General features: G+C 35.4%; 1 protein-coding gene across 1 annotated transcript; it reads left to right on the forward strand.

Annotated features, from left to right (window-relative positions):
* LOC149949562 (ABC transporter G family member 23-like) lies at window positions 1–27,355 on the forward strand. Its single transcript, XM_090169446.1, has 11 exons — window positions 1–188; window positions 7,399–7,558; window positions 14,184–14,338; window positions 15,754–15,955; window positions 17,861–18,082; window positions 19,146–19,463; window positions 21,013–21,190; window positions 22,329–22,444; window positions 22,861–23,197; window positions 24,293–24,379; window positions 27,141–27,355. The coding sequence occupies exons 1-11, from the start codon at window positions 1–3 to the stop codon at window positions 27,350–27,352; spliced, it is 2,175 nt and encodes a 724-aa protein (XP_090025572.1). The 3' UTR covers window positions 27,353–27,355.
* The last annotated feature ends 102 nt before the right edge of the window (window positions 27,356–27,457 follow it).

Here is a 27,457-nt window from a genome sequence, read left to right on the forward strand (position 1 = left end):
ATGGAAAACCACGCGTTTTCTGGCGAACATTCGTCCTTTGAAGTCGGTCAAACAGTGAATTCAAGTGTAGATGCCGTTACTGTGTTCAATGGGAAGTATTCTTATAACAAGAAAGTGTTCAGCAGAACTGGAAAACTGAAAGACATTGTACTAAATGATGTTAATATTAAAATACCTCGTAGTTGCAGGTAGGACCCTTCCATTTATAAAACTAAACCGGCAAAATAACATTTAGCACAATCTAAGCGGACAGTTGATTGTGTTTGTTCTATAAATACTCGTCGTCAAGACTACCAATGAATTAAATAAATAAGGAGCGGACCTGTAGAGCGGTCACGCCACTAACGGCGAAACTTACTTCTTAGATGCTAATTTCCAAGTCCCTTTTTCATGAGCATCATAAATTGATTTTAACGTTTTCCAAAAATTATATAATAAAGGAAATATTATAACACGACATTTGATATATTAGGAAAGCTCCCCAAAGGTCAAAAATACTTCATTTCAGACATCAGAAAATGAAATTTTTGAAATTTAAAATGCCACAAAATTCTGAGAAATATTAAAATTTCCAAACGTTTGAACACCTATAATGAGCCTCAATTATCTTCAAACGGTGCTACACAATATCAATATATGGCAATTACAGCCAAACTTATAAATCAGATGTGTATACCAGATATTTTGTAACATTTCATATTTTTTACAAGACAGCATTATTATTTTTCCGAGATTTTTTCTTCACAAAGTTTAGTTTTGCGCGTAACTGCATTTGATTTTCAATTTTGGTAGAAATTGGTGGTTATAAATTTTAAAATCTTGCTTTTCATCCCTTTAAAACACTTTATTTAATTAGTGTTGTATATTTAATTAAAGCTTAGGTTAAAAGCTAATCCTAAAGGTTAAAAATGTAAATAAAAGTTTTCAATTTGTCAAACACAATTCCACTCACAAGGAGACTACCCGAGTTGGTTATCACCGATTTTGTTGAAACTCAGGGGTTAGGTAGACCTTATGGAAGTATGAAAATTGCCAAAGGGAAAAGTTGCAATGGGCTTTAGGTTTCCCATGGCGACCGAAAATGTTTTTGATATCTCAAAACCAAAATCTCCATTTAAAAAAGCATGGGATTTTCTCGGTTTCACAGGGTACTTAATTACTTAAAAAGTTTGAAACAATTAAATTTTCAGAACTTACCCAAAAAGATGAATTTGAACTATTTTGCGTAAAATTGATCAATTTTGGTAGAATTTTAACAAAATTTGGGTAACCGAGAAAACGCATGCTTTTTTAAATGGAGAGGTCAAAACATTTTCGGTTGCCATAGGAAAACTAAAGCCCATTGCAACTTTTCCCTTCAAGAATTTTCATACTACCATAAAGTCTTTCTTACCCACCTTGTCAGTATATATTCAACGAATACGACTTTATTTAAAAGGTTCTAGTTTCAGAACCGCTTAGTCAATTTCGTTAATATATCAGACTTTACTATCATTTGGTTCTTAGTTGACGTAATTTTATTACAATTGATTAACCTATAGTTGCATGACTTGTCAATGTCGGGTTGTTTCATTTGTTAGTAAAAATAGGACTTCTTGGATCAAAACGAATTATTTTGGTACATTTTCGAGTATGCCCTACTAATTTTTTGTCTACCGGTGAAGAAATGAAACCAATTTACTTGTATTTACCCAAAATTATTTGCATATACCCAAATCTAGTCGGATTTCGAATATTCATAAATTTATATTTTTTCTAAAATGCAAATTAAATTTTTGTCTGCCATCTACCTGTAAAGAAATGATTATTCCAAAACCGCAAAAACAGTTTCAATTTATTAGAATAGAAAAACACCTGTAATAGAAGACAATAAAATACAACTTTAAAATTACACAGTAAAACTTTAATTTTAATAAAATTAAAAGGTTGAAACGTCTAGTTTCGCTCTCTTACAGAGGCATCATCCGGTCTGATTAAGCGACGGTCAACAAAGCACAAATTACGCACAAGTCTCGTGTCATACAAGCGCGCCAAAATATTGGCGATACCAAAGTTCAGCTAAAACAGCACTCCGGCCGTTATCTCTATTGAGGCTACATTTTTTTGTTTGTTTTTCACTATTTGGAGTGATTCTAATAAATTGAGTTTAAACGCATTGTTTTCTAGGTTGATAAGTTTCGGTTTATCTAATGACAAATTATGTTTTTGGAATTCATTTGAGTGTGCCGCTAGGGTTGAAGAGATATATTTTTTATTTTTAATATCGTTTCAATTTCTCTGAAATTTACAAATTTTAAAGAGTAGCCCGGCCACCGGTAATTGGCTTTACAAGTCACTATACATGTAGTTGACAAATATTGCTTATTGGCAAAAGAACACAATTTTTGAAAGTTATGTGTTTTTGAGGTCATTTGAAAACGTGTCAATAATGTTTTTATGACGAAAGACGTCCTTAACATGAATAATGAACTTCTCTATTTCGAAAGAAATAGTTTTATAATGGGAATATAAATATATAATCAAGCTATGAAATCAGATTTAAGCGTTTCGCAACGCTACAAGGTATTTTGAGACGTTTGCCAAAATTGGCTTCCGAAACTTTAAATTTCAAGGTTGGAATTTACTAGCTTATATAGTTATTTTTTATTATAAGATTTTAGTATATTTTGGAAATTTAACATTTGGAGGTCGAAGTGTTGGAGCTATTGTTTTTATCGAAGTGTATTGGTAGTAGTCCTACATTCGGTGAGCACCTCATCCAATTTGCCATAAGAAAGGAACCATATTTTGGATCTAGTTTTTGAGTGGCGGATCTGGGTTTATTTCGCCATTATTAAAAGCCGTAATTTATTTGCCTATTTTTGTTAAGATGGACTTCATTTTTCAGGAACCGCTGAGCTGGTGGTGTCTAGGGTATTAGCCTAGCCATAAGTTAATGAGGTATCATTAACTTATGGCCTAGCTGATTACACTATACGTCGATAAATCTGGAATTGAGATAAATCTATAAATTTTGGTATTAAAGACGAAAATATAAATAATTAATCCATACAATCTTAAAATGATAAATTGGGTTGTTTTCGCAACCCAATCTTTGGTCCGTATGCAACCAACTTAAATAATAGTTTATGTAATTTTTAACACAATTTGAATTGTTTATTTCAATCCAATATTGTGTTAAAGGTTTTTAACAAAATATTTAGTTATAAAGTCTACTCAGATATGGGTAACGTTTAACCGAAAACCTAGTTAAATGATAACATATATTTAATCGCTCCTCTATAATAATTTATTTTAATTTCATTTTCGTTTAGTTCGACTATTCCTTCTACTAATTTAACAATTTAAAAAGTATTGTATTTGGTTTTTTTTGTAAGAAACAACCCAAGCAAATAAAACTAATAATAAATTTTTTGTTCCTTCATTTCCCATTGTATAAGTAAATCTTGTCAAACCCATTGACTAGTTTTGAAGCCTCACACCACTCTCTTATTTAAAAGAAGAGCAAGTGTCTATATCAGCTCAAATAATATGATATTATTTGAAAAGGTAAAACGTGTATCATAATTTTTTGTCACATCAATGCCTCATTGTGAGGAATCCGAGGGACGATTTTTATTTTAAAGGGAATAGAACCTCCAACGCGTTCTTTATGGAAGACCCCATCAATTTCCTTTATTTCCTTTCCCAATCAGCGTTTATCAGCGCCGCAGGTGTGAAAAGCCGTGGGAGGCAGCGGGCAATATTGGAACCCTCGGAGGGCGACCGAAATACCAGAGGTTATATTCCCTTTAACCAAAAATTTGCATTGTAGTTACTTTGTTCTTTGTACCAAATGAGTTATATTTGAAGACACTGGCTCCTTGTCTTTAAATTCCTCCTTAAACAGTAAGAGACAGTAAAACCAATTAAATATGGTAAAAACACTTCTTATACCATTTACGAAATTTTAATAATCAACAATTTGAGCCCTATTAGTAAAACCCATACACTATAAAATAACACGTGCCAATTATAAGCACATGTGGGCTGCTGTTCTTGCAACTGTTTATGTATACTGAACAGTTTTTCCCAAGGGCGTATCCAGGATTTTATTTCCGGGGGGGGGGGGTTTGAGGGAAAAATTTCAAGGGGGGGTGCTTACAGAGGTTTCACTGATTTTTATTAGACACCCCCCCCAGTCATCAGCATTTCGGGGGGGGGGGTTGAATCCCCCTAACCTCCCCCCCATAAATAAATACGCCCTTGGTTTTTCCACTCTGCGGTCGAGATTTTCGCCTATTTTAGGGGAAATTTTACCAGTTTTCGCCGGTCCTATAGTCGATTTTCTCCGCCGTTTTCGCAATAAATTCCTCCCATAGATTGACCTTAATATCCTTAAGTGTTAACATAAGTGTATAATATTGTTTCATAAGTGTGACACTTTCTGTTCTTCACATGCAAAAGTTTTACTGAGAGCTATTCACAAGACAGACTTCATAACGGGCTTCGTCGCTGTTTTGCATCCGCTTGCTAACGCGTCACACGTAGCCTTTGACAGCGCCTAGCTAGGGGGAGATTTTCTTCTGGTGATGACGTCACTTCGTTACTAGCTCTCAGTAAAATATTTCCCAACGTGACAAACTTATGGAAGAATATTATAGACTTATGGTGTTACTGCATATATTTCTTCTCTTTATTTAAAATCTTAGATTTAGGCACTATATTTTTTTTTACAAAAGGTAACTATTTGTTTTTTAAATAAAAAAATATTTTAGATAAAGTTTATCTCTGCAAAAAAATTGTATGGGTTGCCATTGGGGGCACAGTAGAGGGACTACAGAGACGATGATTTTTTAGTTTGTCTGACTGAAAATATCGAAAAATATTTTCGCCGCAAATTTCCCCGTTTTCAATGGTTTTCGCCGCTTTTTCGCCTTTTCGCCGGTTTTAAAATTTCTGGTGCTCACCAAGACCGTTTTCGCCGCAAAGTGGAAACACTGATACTGAAACATAACCCTGTAAATAGTTATAGACATATATACATAAAAATACAAACATTTTAATACATTTTCATACTGGTATGTTATGTATGAAAGTTTTGACCCCTTCCATCATTGGGGGTTTCATAATTTGTTTGATAAAATACGCGAAAAAGTAGATTAGTCCATATATAAAAGGGATAATATAGCTAAATCCTAAACAAATTTGAAGAAATTAAAAAAACTTCCTAATAACTAGTACCAATAGGTCTTCGAGAAAAAAACGCGAAACTCGGATCAAATAGATCTTCGAGTAATAATCTAAATTAAAATTTTTATTTTTATTTTTAACACTTATTTATAACACAATACACACATAAACAATAGGGGGAAAAATTATTTCTATATCGAGGGGGCTAGTTCTACTTCACTCTCGTGATGGTTAGGCCACCCCATCTACGTTTATTTTCTCTATTTAAAAAAGCGGGGGGATTTAAACATAATATACACACTCGTTGACCTTAGATTTGTTAATAAATTTATCTCTTACGGTTTTCTATGGGATCAGTCGGATTCAGTCCCTGTATCTATGACCATATATACACTAATATTAAATGGAATTAATTAAATTAAAACGGCAACAATGAACTCTTAAAACAAACAACTAACTTCAAATGGCAATCCTAACGGTATACACATACGAAGTGGAATGAGCTCTCAGCCTCTTCATCCCAAGGGGACCTATATTTCACCTTTCTCCGAACAATAACGGAGGCTTAAACCTTTTTTTTTCTAAGAATTCGTCTCTACGTTTCACCAAGAATGTATTGAAGTTACTAAGAATATTGGACTACAGGATTCTGATTCCCATCCTCGTAGCCTTTGTAGCTTAAATTCGTCTGCTTTCCTATTCAAGTTTGCTATATCGTATGACTTCGAATGCCCCTTAAATGCAGACGAACTTTCTCCACAAAAGCTGTGAGGATGGTACCAGGGGTTAATGCTATGTTGAAATATTCTTAGTAACTGCAATACATTCTTGGTTTCACTAGCTACTTCAGATTTTGACCCTGGGTACTCTACAAGGAAAGGGGGGATGGAAAATTTTTACTCATCACTTTGGCTGCGTTCAGTAACGATACACGGTTAGACCATTGAATGCGCATTCGCTACTGTACGACTTTTCACAGTTTCGGTTTTGCCGTCACGTTTGCAAATCGAGAGTCAACGAAGTAAGCAGCTGGAAGAGCCGGTTAATAATAATCAGCTATGCTAATATCCAAGGCACCACCTTAGGCCTAAGTCATCAAGCGACTTTTGAAGCCATTAATTCAGGTGGCCGGGTTATAATGCCTTGATCAACGGTTTATTCGACGTGGTAGACGATAATTTACTAAATTTATTGGAATCGTAAAAAGCGTTCAACAAGACACAAAGCAACGGTCTCAACGAAAATATTTTTTTCAGACTCCGTTGAGTCTTAATTACTGAACGCAGCCATGATTCTCTTCGTGGCTGCTCTTCGCTTTCGGGATTCCGGATTACGAAATTTAAATTTGGAGGGGTTCGACGGGGACTTCTTGTTTCGCGATGACAGTCGCAGAAACCAAGCTTGAAGATGCTTGAAGAATCATAATTCTGTGGCAAGACACGGCCAACTATGATTTATGTTGGCTGTATAAATAGATCACGAGACTAAGGTTAAAATAATCAATGTTCGATTAATAGTGCCAAAGAACACAAAATGTGTTAAAAGTAACCTAAAACGTTTTGTAAAAGTTAACTAAAATTTTGCGGAGTGGTTAGTACTCTTGCCTCGCAGCAAGAGGAGCCGGGTTCGATCCCAGCTTGTGGAACAGGGTGAGAATCCGGAACCACTCCTTCCACGTAGAGTTTGCCAGTTATCTCCCCACTGGTTAAAGGGGTTTTCTCAAGAGATCTTCGGTTTCCCCTTTCCATAAAAACTTGATGATGTTAACGGTAATAGTTAGTGTAGGGAGCTGTCGGCTCCTACGCATTGTAACCCGGCCACCGGTAAATAAGGCTTTAAAAGTTGCAAGCTGACTTGGGCCTGTGGTGGTGCCTAGAATATTAGCCTAGCCTAGCTAATTATTATTATTATTAATTATTAACCCAAAATTTAAATACCCAAGTAAAATAACCAAATTTAGTGATGTTCAACCATTTTTTGGTTAAAAGCAAATCAACTAAATGTTTTAATCAAACCATTTTATGAGTGTAGATTCTAACGAAGGTTGCACTTCTCATTTCGACCGTAGAATAGAGAATAGCGGGGATGAGATTTGGCTAGGCACCGATTTTTTTCAGAAATCGTCGGCAGCGTTCGTTTTCTCCGTCGGTGTCTTCGGCTTAAAGTGCAGCATTTTTGGAGCCAAGTTTCCGCTAATTTAAAAATTTGTTTCTTGACCAATCATAGCTACGCTCTTCTGGGTCCAAGCGGCTGCGGCAAGACGACGTTATTGAAGGTCATCAACGGCCTTTTTGCCACGGACGGTGGCGAAGTTCAACTCTTCGGACAATGCATCAAAGATATCTCCGTCAGAAAACGAGCGGCCCTCATTGGATTCATGCCGCAGGTAGACGCATTTCTTATCAATAATTTTAATTAATTCGGTTAAAATTGACGAGCCAGGGACATGGGCAAATGACCTCCTTTGTCGATCTCTGAGTGCTCTAATAAAGGTATAAAGTTTGCACCGCCTTTCAAAAATTCCCATTGCTGGGGAATGCTCGTAAAGTACTTCAAAAGAAATTGAAATTTCGACTTCGCCCCTCCCCTCGTAACTGTGATATTAATGAACATTAATTATTCAATAAGTAGTGCGAAAAATTAATAAATATTTTGAATACGTAAATATCTTGATAATGTGATATTGAATTAATATGCAAACCTTTTTTATTATTGGGCGCGAGATTCGTTCGGCAATGAGGAATAACGGTTGACTGACATTGAAAAGGATTCTCAACGGAAATTTGAAATCAAACAACACTTTATTGACAATAAATTAAATATTACACTTATTTATGATTGGCTTCCATTTAGGCGACATTTCAACTTCCAAAAATGTAGAAAAAAAGTTGTCCCACTTGTGATTTAGTATATATTGGGGAAACTGAAAGAAAACTAAATTAACGGCTTACGCAAATAATCCAACCTATTAAATGGTTGGATTGATTGGGGAAATATTACTATTTTGCACAAAGAGAGTGATTACTTCAAATTTCATATAAAATTGATCTAAAGTAAGGTTTTAATAATAATTCGAATGTTGATAGAATCGCGTAATACATTAATGGATAATGGTTAATTACCGGGATTTATCTGTCTATAGAACATTTGAAATTTCAACAAAAACATAAAAAGATAAAATTCAACATAAAACAAAATAAATATAAAAATTCAACACAAAACTTAAAAATTTAAAATTCAACTCAAACAAAAATAGAAATATTCTACGAAAACATAAAAAATATAAAAATAAAAAAAATATATAAAAATTAAAAAAATATATAAAAATAAAAAAAATATAAAAATTAAAAAAAATATAAAAATTAAAAAAAAATAAAATAAATGTAAAAATTCAACAATTCAATTCAAACTTTTTACCTCTCCGAGGGGACAAAGTCCCCTAGGAGGGTTTATACAACGACCGTGTCTGTCTGTGGGTGGGTCTGTGGGTGTGTCTGTCTGTCAGGACTGCGAACGCGTTCGCATTTTCGGTGCAAAGTGTAATCACTGCGTACGCAGTTTCTCAAAGGGTTGGCAAAACCACCGTGTGACGGTGAGCGTTAACGGATGCATTTGCGGTTTGGTTTGGATGGTGTTTTTTCGCTCACCGTCGTGACGGTTTGGTGTATTACGGTTTTTGTAATGTTTATGCGTAGGTTGTGAGTGTTGAATTTGTTGTGTTTGTGTTCTGATGGATGTGCATGTTGAGTCTGTTGTGTTTATATGGGCGTTTTCTCTCCAACTTCTTCTTAATGACTTTGGGACGGACCGAGTGCTGAGTGTAATGCTACCTCTCAACGTCCAATGGCAGGGTTTCCACCAGTTGTACACGGTATTCGTCTTAGTATCAATTTGCGATCGCATCGGGCGGGATTTGAACCCGAGACCTCCTGATTGACAGGCGGACGTTCTACCACAGAACCACCGACACTTGTTACGCCTTATTGAAAATTAGACCTTCAGCTTTATCGGAAGCGTATTTAATAGAGTACGAAATTTTGGTTTAATTGAAATAGAATTGAAATTGAAATTATTGCATCGAAGAAATTCTAATTTAGCGTTTCTCTATTGATTAAAAACAAATGCGCCACCCAGGTTTCGAACCCAGACCATTCGGCTTGGCAGTCGAGCGCTTTACCACAGAACCACCGATAGCTGCTTAGATTCACTGAAATTAAGACAGGCATCGTAAGCATAATAGGTAATAAAGTCTTTTTTTATTAATGAATTTATGAAGGCCTAATCTGGTATTTTTTAAAGGTTAAATCTTGTTTTAGCGCAGTCAGCCGAGATTAGAGGGTTAAAGGGTAGACCCTGTGGGTGGTCCACTTTCTTAACGACCTATATATAGTTCTGTTAATTCAAAGGAGATAATTTAACGTTAATTGCTTTAAAAGCTGGCGGTTAGTCAAGTGGCTCTCTGTGCTTTGTTGATGGTAAGGTTTTTGCTTCTTGTAAATACATTTGGTGTGGATATTTGGATATCTACGATTTCTAACGCAGTCAATGATTTCTTGGGTGTGCGAGTCATTATATGATATTGGAAATTGGACGGCATTGGTCTTTTTCATGTGGTATGCGTCACAACGTCAACAGGAAGTGAACGAGTCGTCCACTACCAGATATCTACGGTATCTTCATCAAGGGCGAGTGTTGAAATAAAATGAGCGTTAAAGATGCGGCAAGTATTTCGTAAGCGAGTAATTCCAAAAAGCCTCTGTAGATATTTCATTAAAATTTGCTTCGTATTATATTTAACTGATAAACTTGTTCTGTAAAAGGGTTTAATTCAATTGTGCATTGTTATAGTACGTCTAACTTACTGTTGTAACTACTTAACTTATGATATTCTGAATAAATTAAAATTGGTCGTTTCGTCTCAATTATTTTAATTATAATTAAAATTTTATACCGGGCGGGATAGAAATGGGTTAATATTTTTAACAAATAACTCTAAATTGCGGAGATATATCTTTAAGGGTTATCTCGAGAAATTAATACCACTAGGGACAATTCTTCCGAGGAGAGGTATATTTTGGCTTGCCAACTTGTTACCTCTCCGAGGGGACAAAGTGCCCTTGGAGGGGTTATACAATCACCGTGTCTGTCTGTCAGGCCTGCGAACGCGTTCGCATTTTCGGGGCAAAGGGTAATCACTGCGTACGCAGTTTCTCGAAGGGTTGGCAAAACCACCGTGTGACGGTGAGCGTTAACGGATTTATTTGCGGTTGGGTTTGGTTGGTCTTTTTTCGTCAACGTTCATCGGATATTTCGTTATTGTTATGTTGAATACGTGTTATGATTGTTGTGGATGTTGAGTTCGTGTTATGATGGTTGTGGATGTTGAGTCTGTTGTATTTGAATGGGAGTTTTCTCTCTAATTTCTACTTGATGACTTTGGGACGGATGGAGTGCTGAGTGTAATGCTACCTCTCAACGTCCAATGGCAGAGTTTCCACTAGTTGTGCACGGTATTAGTCTTAGCATCAATTTGCGAATTTTTGGCGCTGGCCGGGAATCGAACCCGGATCTGCCTCGTGCAAGAGATTTACTCTAACCACTCAGCCACCAACGCTTGTTAAGTTACGGTGTTTTTCTAAAAAACAGCTTTGGCGAATTTCCTTTACAAAGTTATAACGTTTGGTACTATAATTTATTCTACATCATTTTAAATATTTATAAATTAAATTAATCTTATATTTAATTAAATATTTATAAATTATATTAATCTTAAATTTAATTAAATATTTATAAATTATATTAATCTTATATTTAATTAAATATTTATAAATTATATTAATCTTATATTTAATTAAATATTTATAAATTATATTAATCTTATATTTAATTAAATATTAATAAATTATATTAATCTTATATTTAATTAAATATTAATAAATTATATTAATCTTATATTTAATTAAATATTAATAAATTATATTAATCTTATATTTAATTAAATATTTATAAATTATATTAATATTATATTTAATTAAATATCTGAGTATTTTAAATTATTTGATCATGTTCAGGAATTGAACTTGGGTTGCATCGTTACACTGCAGATAGTTTGCCGCCGAGCCATTCACTTCCTTTAGTAAAAAGTAAAGAAACCATTATGATGAGGCGGTTTTTTTACCTTTTAATAACGCTTCAACTTTTCGAACTTTAGTCAAATCTCGAGGGGTCAAAAAAACCACAAAATAAGGGTATATAAGGCCGTTGCCGTCAATTTAGTCTTTCTTAGTTCTTGGCTGTCAGACGAAGTACTACAGGACGGGGTCCTGGTGTCGGTCAAAAGTTATGAGGTAACTTTGCGGTTTTAATTAGTATGTTCGGTCTTCGGTCAAGAAAAGAGTTAAATTGTGTTTCGCGTTTGGAACGTGAGTGAATGGACTTAAGTGTATGAACAGTGCGTGCTTAAGACTGAAAGTGTTAAAGTAATTGTGAACTAACTCAAGTCAGCTGTAAGATAAAAGTGATTGTTATTTTTTTGAATTGGTATAACCTAATTATACCCTTGAAATTGTTAACTCAACCTGTGAGGCTAATTAAGTAGATTGGAAGTAATTAGTAGCGAACAGCTCTCAGCTGTTAATTAAGACAGTTTATAGTTAGGTAGTTTGAATTGAGTTAAAATTACTCAGTATAATTTATAATATTTACTTAAGTGTAAGTGTGTTTTGTTTTATGTTTCAATCACGATGAACTAAGACAAATCTAGTCTTAGACACTGAGTACCAGTTCTGTACAATTACGTAGAAGGGATATAAACATTTATAATTTTGTATAATTCTGGTTGCCATTTTATTTCTAATCACTCGCCCACAACATTACAGTTCTGGCAATCCCGAATCAAATAAATTTTCGATATAACGGCGACGGGAAATAATTCTCGTAAATTTATAGCGCGGCCTTGGGGAATATTCTTTTAACAAAATTTCGATAAACTATCGTTGAATTAAAATCAGCCCGATTCCGTTAAAATTATAAACCAAAAAGCGAACGGTCGTTATAATACCCTCTGTAGATATTTCTTTCATTAAAATTTGCTTCGTATTGTATATGTATTCAACTTATAAACTTGTACTGTAAAAAAGGGTTAAACTCAATTGTGCAGTGTTATAGGATGTCTAACTCACTGTTGTAACAACTAACTTATGATATTCTGAATAAATTAAAATTGGTCGTTTCGTCTCATTTTAATTATAATTAAAATTTTATACCGGGCGGGATAGAACTGGGATAACATTTTTAACGAATAATTTTATTCTGTATAAAACATGTTAGTACAACACTTTTAAAATTTATACAGAGTTAGTTAGTTTGTTATATTAATAACATAAAATAAAATTTCAACAAAAAATATAAAATAAATCTAAAAATTGAACAAATAACAAAATACATTTATAATTTCAACAAAAATATAAAAATTCAACAAAATACTTAAATTAAATATAAATGAAAAAAATTTAAATATAAAACTACAAAAATATACAAAAAGTCCAAAACAAATTATTGCCATTTCACAGTTTATCTTTTAGAATGTAACCTTTTGTATACCTTTTTATTTTTTGAACGAGGCTATATAAGGTCGAACGATTGTTCAATAAACTTAGATTAAATGACGAACCGTGGCTCTCAACGTCTCCCTGAACTTTGTTTTATTTTAAAATTTTAAATTTAATGTATAGTATAATAAAAATTAATGACAACAAATTGGTCTTGTGCACAAAAATAAATAATATATTCTATACAAAAAGTGTTGAACTTCGCGAGTTTTGTAGCTTAGGCCATGGTCATTATGAAATTTCTGAAGCAGATTACATCATCTGTAAGAGGCCAAGAGCTTTAGCCAATAAGCCTTGGATATGAACCCCGGTCTATCCTTCACCAACGCTAACACACGGCCACGGGCACCTTTTCGTTTGAGTCTGTACAGGGCGGCAAAGACTTTATTAGTGTATCGGTTGAGAGTCGGCTGTTTCCTCAATTATTTTCACATGCGTAACAAAATGGTTGGGCGTCAAACATTTTGAAACTTTCAAATACGTGTATATTTTGAAATTATTAAATAATTCCAAACAAATGATTATTTAAAAATTAAAAAAATCCGCGTTTAAATTGCAATATCAAATAGTATAATGAGAACCAATCAGTAGTCAGCTATATTAAATAATTAAGATTATTTTACAAAGAAAATTATGATTTATAAGTTAGTATAATAAATAAAGGTACTAACGGAAGAATTAAGTTTTCTTTCAAATCATATTAAGGTCTGCTAGATGACTTAATTTCTAAGGTGGTGCCTTGGGTATTAGCCTAGCTGACTATTATTATTATAAAAATAATTTTTATTAAAATGATTTCACGGACCTTTTCGAACGAGCAATGCCACTACTTCTAACGATCTTGGGAAATTCAGCTTCGCGGAAGGCGAGCGTAGCACCTTGATATTTGCCCACGCGAGAAATTTGGTGGACATCGAAAATTTAAAGTATGTGCCTGCGCTTCGAGAACGACACTTTTGGAAGAATATATTATATACTTTTGGTCTTAAGTCCAGTCGCGGTAGTAGAAGCGCTATATTTGAATTTGACTGGGTGTTTATGGAAACATCCATTTATATATAATCTCTATAGACATTTGGGCCACTTAACATAGTAATTAAAATTATATATAAATATATTTTTTTATCAGCTAGGTTAATACCCAAGGCACCACCTTAGGCCTAAGTCATCGAGCGACTTCTAAAGCCATTAATTCAGGTGGCCGGGTTACATTGCGTAGGAGGGTGGTGCCAAGTCTTCTCTATGGAAATATTTATAGAGCCCACTTAAGGGTGGAAATAAAATCTTAGATAATCTTTAACCTCCTCTGAGATTTTATAGAAAATGTTTAGAAAGTTCCTATAAACGGTTTTATATATCGATTCCACAAAGCAAATAACTGATAAACATTTCGTGACGCAGGAAGTGGCTCAGTATTCTCAGTTCACAATCGAGGAAACGTTGCGCCTGTACGGGAAACTACACGGCATGACCAAAGCTGACATTGAGTCGAGGATGCACCATCTGATCGAACTCCTTCAGTTGCCATCTAAACACCAAACAGTTGGCAATATTAGGTAAGTTCATAAAAAATTCGGTAGTCAAAATCTGGGAGCAACGAACAAGGAGAACGCAACAAGCCTTTAAACACGCTAACGCGGTGTTGCTTATAGCTTTCATTGGAGAAACCTTTATGCAGAACGTTTTACGGAAAGGGGGAAGACAATTTCCGAATTTTCCCCTTCCGACGGCCGCAGGCGCTAAAGCGTCTAACCAATGAAAAATGTACTCAAGAAAATGCACGACTTTTGACGAGTTGCGTTATCCTTGTGTGGGGTGCTGTGTTTGTTGGAGCTTAAGAAAGGCGAAATACCTAGTACAATTGGTGGAAAGATACTAGCGTGAATTTCTGATAAATCGGCGCGGCGGCGGGAATTTCGAACTACGCGTATTTTCTGTTGAATTCCTAAAGGTTCCTACGCGTGTTATATCAATCCACTTTAGAAATGTCTATTGGGTAAATTTCAAAGTGATCAAAAAATATTTAGTGTATATTATCATTTTTAAACATCATTATAGCGTAATTTTTGCACTTTGCTCCTAAACAATCATCATATCGCACGTTTATTTACGTCAAAGTGGAGATCTCGGCATTATCTGTTCTATACTTACCCTGGACTCGCCAAACCGAAATTGTTTAGGTAGGCCTCCCTTGTAGTACTAAAAATAGATTATTACAGCTGTTTTTAAATCTTATCTATGTTAATTGATTAATTATCACTTTGAATTATTACGTAAAAGACAGTATTTTCCAAATTTATATAACGCTCGTTTGTATGCTTAGAAATTCAACCGTAAACAGGCCAATTTCAAAATTCCCACCGCCGATTTACCGGAAATTCGTCCAACTATCTTTTCGCGAAATGTTCTCGATATTTTTCCTTTCTTAACCTGCAACCGACGTGAGTATAGATGTATCAGTTTACGGACAACGCCAGAAGTTTGCTATTATTAAGCAGACGAAAAGCCAGCCGTTTGTGAACTTCTCGCGTTGGCCGCTACGTGGCTGTGTGTAAACTGAAAAGGCAAATTCCGGCTTAATGTTATTAATAATCTCCCTCTTACCATGGCGCACTCTATCGTGCAAAGGGACAACTAAATGGGCGTAGTGAAAATTAGGATGAATATTAAAATAAAAGCAGATGAGCTATTACCCACTAAGATTTTAGTTGTGACCTTTAAATGTTACCCATCAAACCAACAGGTCAGAAACGAAGGAAATAAGTCGCAACCATTATATAAGGCCCAACTATAGAACCATAACTCCCCCTCATTTACATATTTTTAACCCTTAACGATGATGTCTGCATTCGCGTATCCGATAGACGCCGTTAATTATTAGCACCTTGACTAGATCCTAATAAGCTCAGTGCCGTCCATTTAATGGAAGAACTAATAATTTGAGTGCTCTTTTTCCATTGGCAATGTTCAGCGGAGGTCAGCAGAGACGAGTGTCCTTGGCGTCCGCTCTGATTCACAGTCCTCCGCTGTTGATCCTGGACGAACCGACGGTGGGCGTCGATCCGCTTCTGAGGATGAACATCTGGAAGTACTTGAACGAGCTATCGGTCACGCAAGGAACCACCACCATAATTACCACCCACTACACGGAGGAAGCTAGAGTTGCTAACAAGGCAAGACATCTTTTAAGGGCTATGAACAAATATTGTTTGACCTATAACCTGGAATGAATATTAAGCCTAAGCCTCATTCATCAAATGGCATCGCCCGCCAGCGCTCCTACCGTGCTGAATTTCTGGACCGGAACATTTTAGTTTATTTTCGAATAGTTTCTTTAATTTTCAAACCGTCTGGACCAAATTGACTAATATGCCGGTCCAGAAATTCAGCACTTTAGCAAATCAGTCAATGCGGTCCAGAAGTCCAGAAATTCAGCAAATTAGTCAATCCCTAAAAAACCTGTAAAAATCGGTAACCTTGTATGCAAAACAAATGTAAAACCAGTATTTAAACCTTGTAATAAACTTATTACTACAATTGGCGCTAAAATAGATAAAATACCTATAACTGAGAACTATGGAATATATAAAATAACTTAAAGTTATTTTAAATTCCACCTAAACGAACATAAAAACGATGTAAAAAATAACAAATATTATTCATCCACCCTAGCTGAACATATAAAAATAATCCTACCCATAATATTTTGTTCGATTAAAGTAAAATCATTTGTAAAACGATAAATTTAAAAAATTATAAATAGTTAATTATAAAAAAACGGTACGCAACCCTAAACCGAGACGATGGTCCCAGTTCTTTTTTGGCGAATTTTGAGAACACGTGATTAACAAGAGTGGTACGGCGCTCTTCCTTATTGGCCAGTACACAACTGCTGATGTTACCGTTCAGTAACGAAACTAGTCGTGTTGAAAGTTTTAAATAAAATATTTTAAACCTTTTCACTATGCAACAGTGGGTTTTCTTTTTATTTAAGTGATTTTAATGCATAGGTGTTAGAACAACATAAATAATTTTTCTGTGTGCTGACAAACGTATTAATATTATGTTATTTATGATAGTTCTATTTGAGTGCATACTTATTATCTATAGTAATAATAATCAGCTAGGCTAATACCCAAGGCATCACCTTAGGCCCAAGTCATCTAGCGACTTATTAAATGCCTTTAAACAGGTGGCCGGGTTACAATGCGTAGGAGGGTGGTAGCAAGCCCTACATGCCACGCGAGCCAACAGCTCCCTACACTAACTATTAACGTTAACCTCTACAAGTTTTTATGGAAGGGGAAACCGAAGAACTATGGGAAAAACCCCTTAACACAGTGGGGAGATAACTTGCAAACTCAATGCAGAAGGAGTAGTTCCGAGTTTTCACCTAGTTTGAATCTTGCACAGTTCTAGGTTACAACTTACAAAGTTTATCTTTTTTGTAAATCACCACTTCACCGTTAATCAAATTAAATTTAATTTGAATTCAATAATAGGAGAAAACGTAAAATATGAGCAATAATTTCTTACCTAGGATATTTTGTAGAAGAAAAACTTATTCAAAAGAAAGGTTAAAACCTTCAATAGGCCTTTTCATAAAATAAGCTACGCTTGCTGAACTTGTTCATTCGTCACGAAATACGTTAAAGTTCAGTTCAGTATATATTTAAAAAAAGGGTGCCTCGTCGAATTTACCATTTCATCCAGGGCTTTTCGTAGTGTAACGTCATACATACGTCACCCGTGACGCAGCAGCAACTTCCAAAACAAGAAAGCCAATGCTACTTTACAGAAAGCCCTATTGCTTTATATATTTTAAAAAATAACCTAAAAATTATCATCGTTTTTTTAAATGATCACTTTCGTGTGAAATACCGTGATGAATACTAGTGTCGTAACAAATTATGTGTAAACGGATTAATGTGTATTAGAAGGTACTATAAATCTTGCACTATAGAAGTGTTTCCGAAGTTAACACGCTTGAGTTGATCTGCAATAAGCAGCGCTTTTAGCGGCCAAAACCGGAAATAGCAAATGAAATATATTAGTTTAACAACAATTATTTTTGTTAGGTTGCTCTAATGAGGGACGGAGAAATTCTGATGGAAGACTCTCCGACGGCCATTTTGGATCGGCTAAATCAAACGTCACTGGAATCCTGCTTCCATATCATTTGCTCCGAAAAAGAGAAAACGCGCTGTATCACTGAAAACAATCATATTCAGACCACATCTGAAATTTACCACAAGGAAAATAAAGAAGACGAAACTCATTTACAAGACAAAGATCAAAAGGTCAATGTTGTTTATTAATTTTTAACTTTCGGTGCGGCGGTCATTTTCTAAGATGGCAGCTAATGACGGCACTTTAGACGGATTAGAAATATTTAAATTATAAAAAAATATTTTGCACTAAAATGGATGGTGCTGGAGATAGAGATAAAAGTGATTAAAAACACAGAATTTATTAAATTTAGTTTGAACATAATTTAAAATATTTATATTTTAAAAAGTTGGTTTACTACGCTCCAGAAGAGCAGTGGTGTCGATAATTCTAAATTAGCCCACCCAAAAGTATTTCAAAGTCCTCGCAAAGAACGTATCGTAGCCCCCTTAAAATATAGATTTCCACCAATAGTAACTTTCTTAGTTTGAAGAAGAATATAAAATGGTTTATTAACATAAGTTATATTTAAAGTTTGAAATACCTTCCCATTACGTCTTCGGCAACTAGTGGTAATCAAAGCGAATAATAACACGTTAAGAAAATGTGTACCAAAATTTGATAGATAGCTAATCCCCCCCCCCTTTACAATCTCGAATGTGGTTGCCGCCACGGCCGTTCTACCCATGCCTCCACTATTGAAATTTCTTACCCCTAACGGTTCCCCTCCTAATGTAGTCAAGCTATGGATTCCCCCACGAATATTCTCCCTAAAAGAATCTATAGTAATAACCCTACTCTGGTTTTTCAGGTACCTCTCTATTAATGATTTGTTGTTTTTATATAAACATTATTTTGTATTTGTCTCAACCTTTCTAACCTTAACTAGATTTTATTTTCTAAAAAACTAGCTTCTCCAAAATTAAAAGGGCCTTCACACTGACAATTTTTGTTGGTTAACTACAAGCCTTTCATTGTCCTTGCAACTAAGCGTAAAAATGAAAACTTTTGTCGGCAGCAACGAAAGTGGGCTATCCTTCCGTTTTCTTATTGTGCATTTAGTTGCTCAAATAAAAACAATAAAAAAAATTGCCTAGAAAAGGAGCGCTCCTGTCCGTGAACAAAGTTTTGAGCCCTGCCCCTGACCTTCTTAAATTCCTTTTTTGGTAAACACTAATCGTTTATATTTCACAGGTTCCTTTAGAATACGGTAAAAATCAGAAATCAGTTTCCATCGTTGGACAAGTAGCTCGCCGAAGTGACGTCCTACAGACGTTTTTCTCCTGGTCGGACACACTTCAAGTTCTCTTGTGGCGGAATCTCTTGTTTTCGAAAAAGAATTTCCCTCTTCTCTTGTTTCAAATATTCATCCCACTGGTCACCATCAACTTGATATCTGTGGCTGTAGGGACCAACGTCCACGACGTACCTGTCGGTGTTGTCAACGATGAGGATCCAGCCAATCTCAGCGAAACGTTCCTCAATTCGATAGACAACGCGGCTTTATTCATTGTTAGTTCATTTTAAAATATAAAGCATTAAAGAAAAGCATAATGATACACGGAAGAATGTATTTATTGACACTTGGGATAATAAATATCTTAAGGAGATCCTAGGGCACCATAAGCTACTTCTCCCTCTGCACGAGTGGGAATGGTGGAGGCGGTCTTCTATTACGCGTCACCCGTATGTTTTCAATTGCATCGCAGAACGTCAGGTTTCGAAAACTAATGAGATACCGTGACCATTTGATCGGAATTAAATGGCATGAGCATATTGTCAAACCGGAAATGGGATCAGCATACTTTTAGGGCATGAGCTGCAATGGCAGAAAAGCTAAAAACAGTTTCAACAGAGTCATTCTCCCAAAGTTTAAATAAATTCTTAGTACACGTTGATACTTGGACCTTGGAGATTTTTGAATAAAAGTTCACGGTAATAGTGAGTCATGGGAGTGTAGGGAGCTGTTGACTTGTGTGGCATGAAAGGCTTGCCACTACCCTTCTACGTATTTCCACTTGGTCACCTTAAGGCTTTAAATGTCGCTAGTTGACTTGGGTCTAAGGTGGTGCTTTGAGTATTAACCTATCTAATTATTGGCTATAATTTTAAGAATAAAAATTATGTGCGATAGTTTTGGTTTGAAAAACGGAGCAGTCTTCTTCTGAACACAATTGATTTCAATAGCGCGTAATATGATTAAATATTGGGTTTAGTATTTCGCCAAATTTTACGTGGAAGTCAACATACCTCTATTACCATTGATTGCTCGTAAAACGAGAAAAAATTACTTGTTAATATCAATTCATTATTCATTATTCATTTTTTAAACGGTTAATACCTAAATAGTGGTAGGACCGAGCGTCTAAGGGTTCTTCAGATTATTTTAAGACGAAAATGTTCTATGACATTTTTCCGATTTAGGCCACTATTTCGAAGCTACGAAACAATTCATGTCTTGACGACCCCTTAATTTAACATAACATTATAATACCTTAACGTAAATTAGCTGTTTCATTCTTAGACATCGGCAAGCGACCGAAATAAAAAAAAATTCTCGGCGAATGTAACTTTTTTGAATGAATAAAATATTCACGCGCTCACTACAAAATAATTTTGTTGGGACGCGAACGCACTATTTTTTCGTTACCATGGCGATTATTTATTTCTTTTAGGAAATAAGTGAAAATAAACTTTACTAAATCTACTAAAAAATCAAATCAGATAATCGCCATGGTAAAGAAATAATAGCGCGTTCGCGTCCCAAAAAAATTATTTTGTAGTGAGATTTTTTTTATTTCGGCCGCGTGCCGATTTACGGTAAGGTATTAAAATGTTATGTTAAATTAAGGGGTCGTCCATACATCAATTGTTTTGTGACTTCAATGGTGGCCTAAATCGAAAAAATGCCATAGATCATTTTCGTCTTAGAAAAATCTGTAGAACCCTTATAGATGCTCAGCCCTACCACCATTTAGGGAACACCCTGTAGATTAAAATCGTTATTTTTTAATGTTTTAGTTTTGTAATTAATGAATTTTAAAACATTTTACTTTATTAGCATAAATACAAGAATATCAACGAGGGTTTAGACGCCGTTCAGCGTTCCGAGGTCCACGCAGTGTTCCACATCCATCAGAATTTCACCAAGTGCCTCGATCTCAGACTAGAACTCGGAGTGGACACTGACGAGCAAACTGTTAATTGCAGCTCCATCAGAACGTACGTGGACACATCAAGTGAGTTCTTCTTAGAATAGACTTGTTTCGCGCCAAATGAAGTGCCTATTTTAATAATTTTATGAACTACTCAAACTTAACCAAAATTAGTGTAGGAATAATAATTATGAAACTTTGGAAACAATTTAGTTTTAAAAATAATTTTACCACTACCCAAAATGACCTTCGGACTGAAACCTTTTGGCTAGTAATCAATTTGTGAGCTACACAAATACGACAGCACTGCCCACTAAAATAAGACTCCCCAAAAAGTGGGCGCCGCCATTTTGAACAAAAATGTCTGTTAATACTATCGTGATTCTTCACAACTAGACGGTATATTTTCTTCGCACTTAAATACGGAAAGAAAAATAATATTTCCATCTTTAATTTGGTATTTTCTAAATTATCAATGAAAAGCTAATTTTTGCATAGCTCACGATGAACAATTTATTTCAAAATATGGAAATAATGTAAATGAAATATTGATACACTCAACGATGTATAGTTGTTTCACGGTATTCAAGGTTTTGTTTGAAAATTTAACGATAAATGAGATAGCATTCGCATTGCTATCTAAATATACTGAAAATCTCACCCAACTAGCCTTCTGGTCCCCTCACACTGCTAAAGGAGAAAGCACTAAAGCAGTAGCTTTTAAAATGACTGAAGTAACATGGGAGGAATTTTCAAAAATTAGCACCTACGATCAGTTCTAGGTAATGGTGAATGTAGGACATAGGAGCAGGAAATGCTGAAAATATCACCCCCCACGTTTTGATCCATGTTCATATGTAAACCGGGCTTATATGTATTTTTAGATCCTTATCATATTGAGATATTATATAGCAAAGTTGCACGCCTAATTTAAAGATAACATGTTTAATTAATTGTGAGAAGAACAAAACTGCAAATATCAGGGTTCTTGATCTGCTGTATATTTCTGTTGTATTTCTTTATATCTGGCCTATTTCTTGAGGTTTTGCTAATATTTAGTTCTTTTGTCTATTTCTTTTTATCCGGCCTGTCTCCTGCTTTTTTTATCATTTCTTACATTTTTACTGGTTAGCTCTAATTGCTTTAATTCTTAATCAACCTTTTCGTCTTTATATAATAACGGAACGTTGAACGTCAACAAATAAAAAATCCATTGTTTCAGGTATCATTGTAGAAGTCGCAGCTAAACGGAGCCTTTTGAAGTCGCACAAGACGTTTATGGCCGAAGTTCTACGTAGAAAGGGAATAAACGTCAATCCAATGAGTCTTCCAATAGACGCAAGTATTGTTGCACAATTACACCAAAATTTGACTAAAATCATGAAAGTTAGAACAAAATTAAAATAAAATTGTATAAAATACATTCTAAAATACAATTTGGATCGAAACGTTTTGGATCCGATAAATAATAGGATCAAAATTAATTAAATGAAATAATTCCAATCGGTGAAAAATAATACATATAAAGTAATATATTGAAAATTATAGATTAAAAAGTAAATCCCATTTGATTCAACGCATGTAACGTTCAAAAGATTCGTAGACGTTCACTTAAACACTTATAATTGGGTTTGCTTAAAATCTCTAATTTTTAGATCAGCTTTTTAAATGTCGAGTTGTTAGCATATTTTCAAAACCACAATTTTAAGGATACAACTTTTTAGATGAGTGTCTTATTCCATTTATCGTTTTAGTTCTCGAACGCGGTGCTTGGGCATGAAGAGGAGCCATTTCGAGATTTCATGCTACCTGCTGGAATGGTGATTCTAGTTTATTACTTGGCCGTGTTGGCCAATATCATGACGTTCATCTTGGAGGCAAACAGCGGACTGCAGGATAGGCTCCGGGTGTCCGGAGTGACGTCTGGCCAATTACTCGTGGCTCACTTTCTCACTCAAACATTCATCGTCTTGGGACAAGTGCCGTTTCTTTTCACAACGCCCCTCCTGCTGTTTGGTTTGCCGCTGCACGGTTCCCTTTTGCTCGCTTATTTCTTGCTCGTCTTGCAAGGAATCGGAGGTGTGGCCTATGGTAGGTTGATTTGGCCTCAATAGGTCTTTGAACGGCTTGTATTATTTCCGGGGAATGCCCTGATTTAAGCAGCATAAGGTTTTTATTGAATTTGGCGCCCGTCGAAGGTTATAAAAATAAATAAGTTTTTAGGTAAAAATTTGGAAAAATATTAGAGCCTAACAACGTGAACTAGGCGATTTAATGTAGATCTTATATCACTGTTCCTTCCTTTTACAAGTCTACGAGCGCGTGCTGTACTCTCGAGCAATTTATAACTATTTTATCCTTTAGAGTCATAAGATAATCTATTGAAATGACGGCATTGCTTTATAATTGGGGGTTGGTTTTCGTAAAAAAATGTTACGCTTGTAAAATGCTTTTTGAGAACCATCTCTAGAAAGACCACACGTCATTTATCCATTCTACGTCACTACACACATAACTAAATGACACACTTATGGACCGTAATTATAGACTTATGATAGTGGTCGCGGGTAACTGTGATTTCTAGTTTAGTAGAATGTTTTAAATCAAAAGTAATAAAAGTGCCCAACTTTTATAAAATACTTTTTAATGAGGAAAATAAAATTACATAAAAAATAAAAACAAAATTATGCGAATGAAATGATTTTATAAATCTTGAAATAAATTTAAAAATCTCGAAATCTGGGCGAAAATCAGTTTAAAAATTAGATTCTAATTTCTGAAATGTCTTTGAGATTGAAAATTCCGTACGCAAAATTGGCAAATGTCAGACCCCGCTTGTTAGTATTTACACTTACAAGTCAGTGAACACCTTAGGATATAGAAGTTCTAGCCTACTTTATGGCCAGGGATTTGAAATGCTGGTATTATTTGATTTCACGTTAATGTGGAAAATACATCAACCTCGTCTCAATCTATTTTCGCGATATTTATGGAAGAACGTTAAAGTTCTCACCCGCAAATAGATTTAACGGAAACTATGGGCTGAAATATGAATACTTTGTTTTGGTTGAATATGCGAATATTAGCAATATGTAATAGCATGGACAGACTAATTTTATTACCATACACAATTACACTTTATAATGACGATGAAGTTAAATGAAGAAAGCGTTTGATTCTTTCCAGGTTTCCTCGTATCCGCCCTCACGTCCAGCGAAATTACTGCAATAGTTTTCTACATGGGAAATCTTTTCCTCATGATGAATATTTCTGGTAAGAATAAATCCATTATTAAAGGGGCTCCAAATTTCGGTGGCAAAATGTATGTAAAGTCAGTAAAGTGAGAAATTAACGGTTGACTTTGCCCGCCTCTGCCAAGGCCGAGTGAGGGTGGGGGGGGGGGGGGGGTGAAAAGCATGCTCAATTTTCTTTTTTTTTGCCACCGAACTTTGGAGCCCCTTTAAATATTAAAATGTTGAATCTTAAATTTATGGGAAAATTAACTCTAGTTAATTTTGACTGCTTTACTGGATTTACTAGTTGTAATATTTATACAATCTGGCTGAAATGGTTATTCACACCAATTGAAGATAATGTAACCTTGTAGCCCCTATGGGTAAATACTATAGCTAACTAGCTGGGAGTTAACCACTTTCCTACCAATTTTTTTGGAGCTCGTTATGAGCGATTGTGACGGGTGGGACAAATCAGTCGGCTCGTCCATCTGATTAATCAGGTGTGAGATATGTGTTACGGCCACGCCAACGGGGGATACTTGGGGATAGGGATGGGAGACCCGTGGCGGAAGTATGACAACCACCCGTTGGGGGATTAGTGGTCGTCCTCACACGGCCATCCACAAACTCACTACTCCCGGCTCTCCTACTAACTGCTAAAACCACTGCCACCGATCTTTCTCTGACTGCTCCTTCATTCTAGCCCTCACACGGGAGCCACCACTGGTGCCCTTGGGAACTAGGCCTACTAAGATACTAAACAATATGGCTGCCACTGCTCACGTTGTCTACATAGTAATAATTATGTCATCCCTGTAATCGTTCATTGAAATCGTAATTGATGTAGACTATGGATGCAATGAGTATGGTAATCGCTCGTTAATATCCATAATCATTTTCTAATCCCTCCGTAGCATAATCAGATGGGCTAATTGCCAAGGCACCACTTTAGGTCTAAGTCTTCGAGCGACTTTTAAAGGCATTAATTCAGGTGACCGGGTCATCAAAATCGTTCGTTAGTCACACTGTAATCTCTTTGTTATCGTTGTAATCGTTGACTAAAGGCCTGCAAAACATCGTTGGCCAATACGCGCCCCTATTGAGTTGCTACCAGAGGGAATTGAGGAAACTATTTCCGCAATATGTTGGCACACAAACGAATATGTGACAAAGGCTTACCTTTAAATAATTAATTATGATTATTTTCTTACAAATTCTTTTGATTTAACAAAGCTAATTGATATATTTGTTCGTGTAAATTTACAAAATTTGAAGTTAGTAAATGGTTTTTTGAAATAATTATAGGTAATTTTATTTGCTGGTTAAAGGGCGAATACTCGAGCCGAAACCACGAAAGACCAAAAATTTTGGCTCGTATGAATAGGCTTTGAGATAAAGTGCACGTGTATAACGTTAAGTGGATCTTTTAAGATAAATCTTCCATCGTATTATAAGCCAAAAGTACGTTTGACCAGAATTGCATTATGCATATGTTACTGCTAATGCAATATGCTTCAAATACGTTTCACGCAGAAAGAAATACAAAGTTTAAATTGCGCGCTTGAAGAAGTTATCATAATAGATGGCAGCAGGGTGCTGTTGTTTTGTTTAAAAATCAATAGTTCTCCTTTTCTCTCTTATGGAAAACTAAATTTTTGCAGTGTAACAAAATAAATCGTATAGCCCAGAGCTCAAATTATTTAGTATCTCGAAATCGTCTTTTAGTCCTCATTGTTTGACCCTAGAGACTAGTTTTTCCTACAAATACACCACGAAGTTAACTTTCTAACCTATAATATTTGTATTTCTAATTTATTTATTTTTAATTTTTATATTTTACATCCTTTTGCGTTGAAATACATGAGGTACGTTTTCAGCAGTTATGCGGTGTATGTTTCTACGTTCTGGTGGGAATTAGCATGTTTCATTTGCAAGATATGGTTTCACGAATAATACCCAAAATTTGGTTTTAATAGAAAATTACAAGAAATGTGTTCGATTTGGTCGAACGTGGGATGGAGGAGGGGTTAGCGCTTTCGCCTCGCAGCGAGAGCAGCCGGGTTCGATCTCAGCTTGTGGCACTGAGTGAGAACTCGGAACTACTCCTTCCGCGTAAAGTTTGCAATTTACCTACCCACTGGTTATATCGGTTTTCCCGCGAGTTCTTTAGTTTCCCCTTTCCATAAAAACTAGTAGAGCTTTACCAGAAATACATGTATTTCTGGCTTTACGGTAATAGTTGGTGTAGGGCTGGCGTGGCATGAAGGATTGTCCACCCCCCTCCTACGCATTGTAACCCAGACACCTGTTTAAAAAGGCATTATACGTCGCCAGATGACTTGGGCCTAAGTTGGTGCCTTGGGTATTAGCCTAGCTGATTATTATACACAGCTGGTTTGCCCTATGCGTAAATTTATTTACAGATCTCCTAGGAAAATCAGAATTCCTACACAGTTCTGATCGGCGAATCCAATCCACTGTTGCAATTTGGGCTAAAATTTGATTGAAACGGAATGTGACTTGATTACATTAAAATCCAAAATCATTTCGTTGGATTTGATATTTCTTAGTAAGAGATTTATTAGAAACTTCAAATGACAGCCATTATTCCATGATGATATACCGAGAATATTTGAGCGAAACAGAGTGTTATAATTACATATATTTCTATATGGTATTATCGAGGGGCTGATCACTCCGCGTAATCGGTGTACAGACTTTCTAAGAGTGGTTAGCCCCTCGGGTATTATTATATTATGTACTGACTGATGCATTTGTTGTTTTGAAATGGCAAATAGGTTTTCTTTGGCCGTTGGAAAGTGTAAATCACGGTCTGCGTCTTTTTGCGTATTGCCTTCCGGTGACGTTGCCAAATGAGGCGCTGAGGTCCATCTTCTGCCGAGGTTGGTCATTCTCGCATTGGCCCGTTTCTCTGGCGTTCGTCTCATCTTGCGCGTGGATCGCCGTTTTTCTGACTCTCACCGCCATCATCCTCAAATTCAAGAAATAATGACACGGAAATAAGATATACTCTTTAATTAAATTAATATAAAATTCAATTATTAATACTGTACTTTGAAAAATAAATATTTTGAAATTCATTATTTGTGTTATG

This window comes from Leiobunum rupestre, chromosome 3, assembly GCF_980474605.1.
Source record: "Leiobunum rupestre chromosome 3, qqLeiRupe1.1.hap1, whole genome shotgun sequence".
Taxonomy (NCBI): domain Eukaryota; kingdom Metazoa; phylum Arthropoda; class Arachnida; order Opiliones; family Sclerosomatidae; genus Leiobunum; species Leiobunum rupestre.

Coding starts and splice junctions, on each gene's coding strand:
- LOC149949562 (XM_090169446.1), top strand. CDS start 1: ATGGAAAACCACGCGTTTTCTGGCGAACATTCGTCCTTTGAAGTCGGT. Junction 19,464..21,012: donor ACAACGCGGCTTTATTCATT/GTTAGTTCATTT, acceptor TTACTTTATTAG/CATAAATACAAGAATATCAA. Junction 21,191..22,328: donor AACGTACGTGGACACATCAA/GTGAGTTCTTCT, acceptor CCATTGTTTCAG/GTATCATTGTAGAAGTCGCA.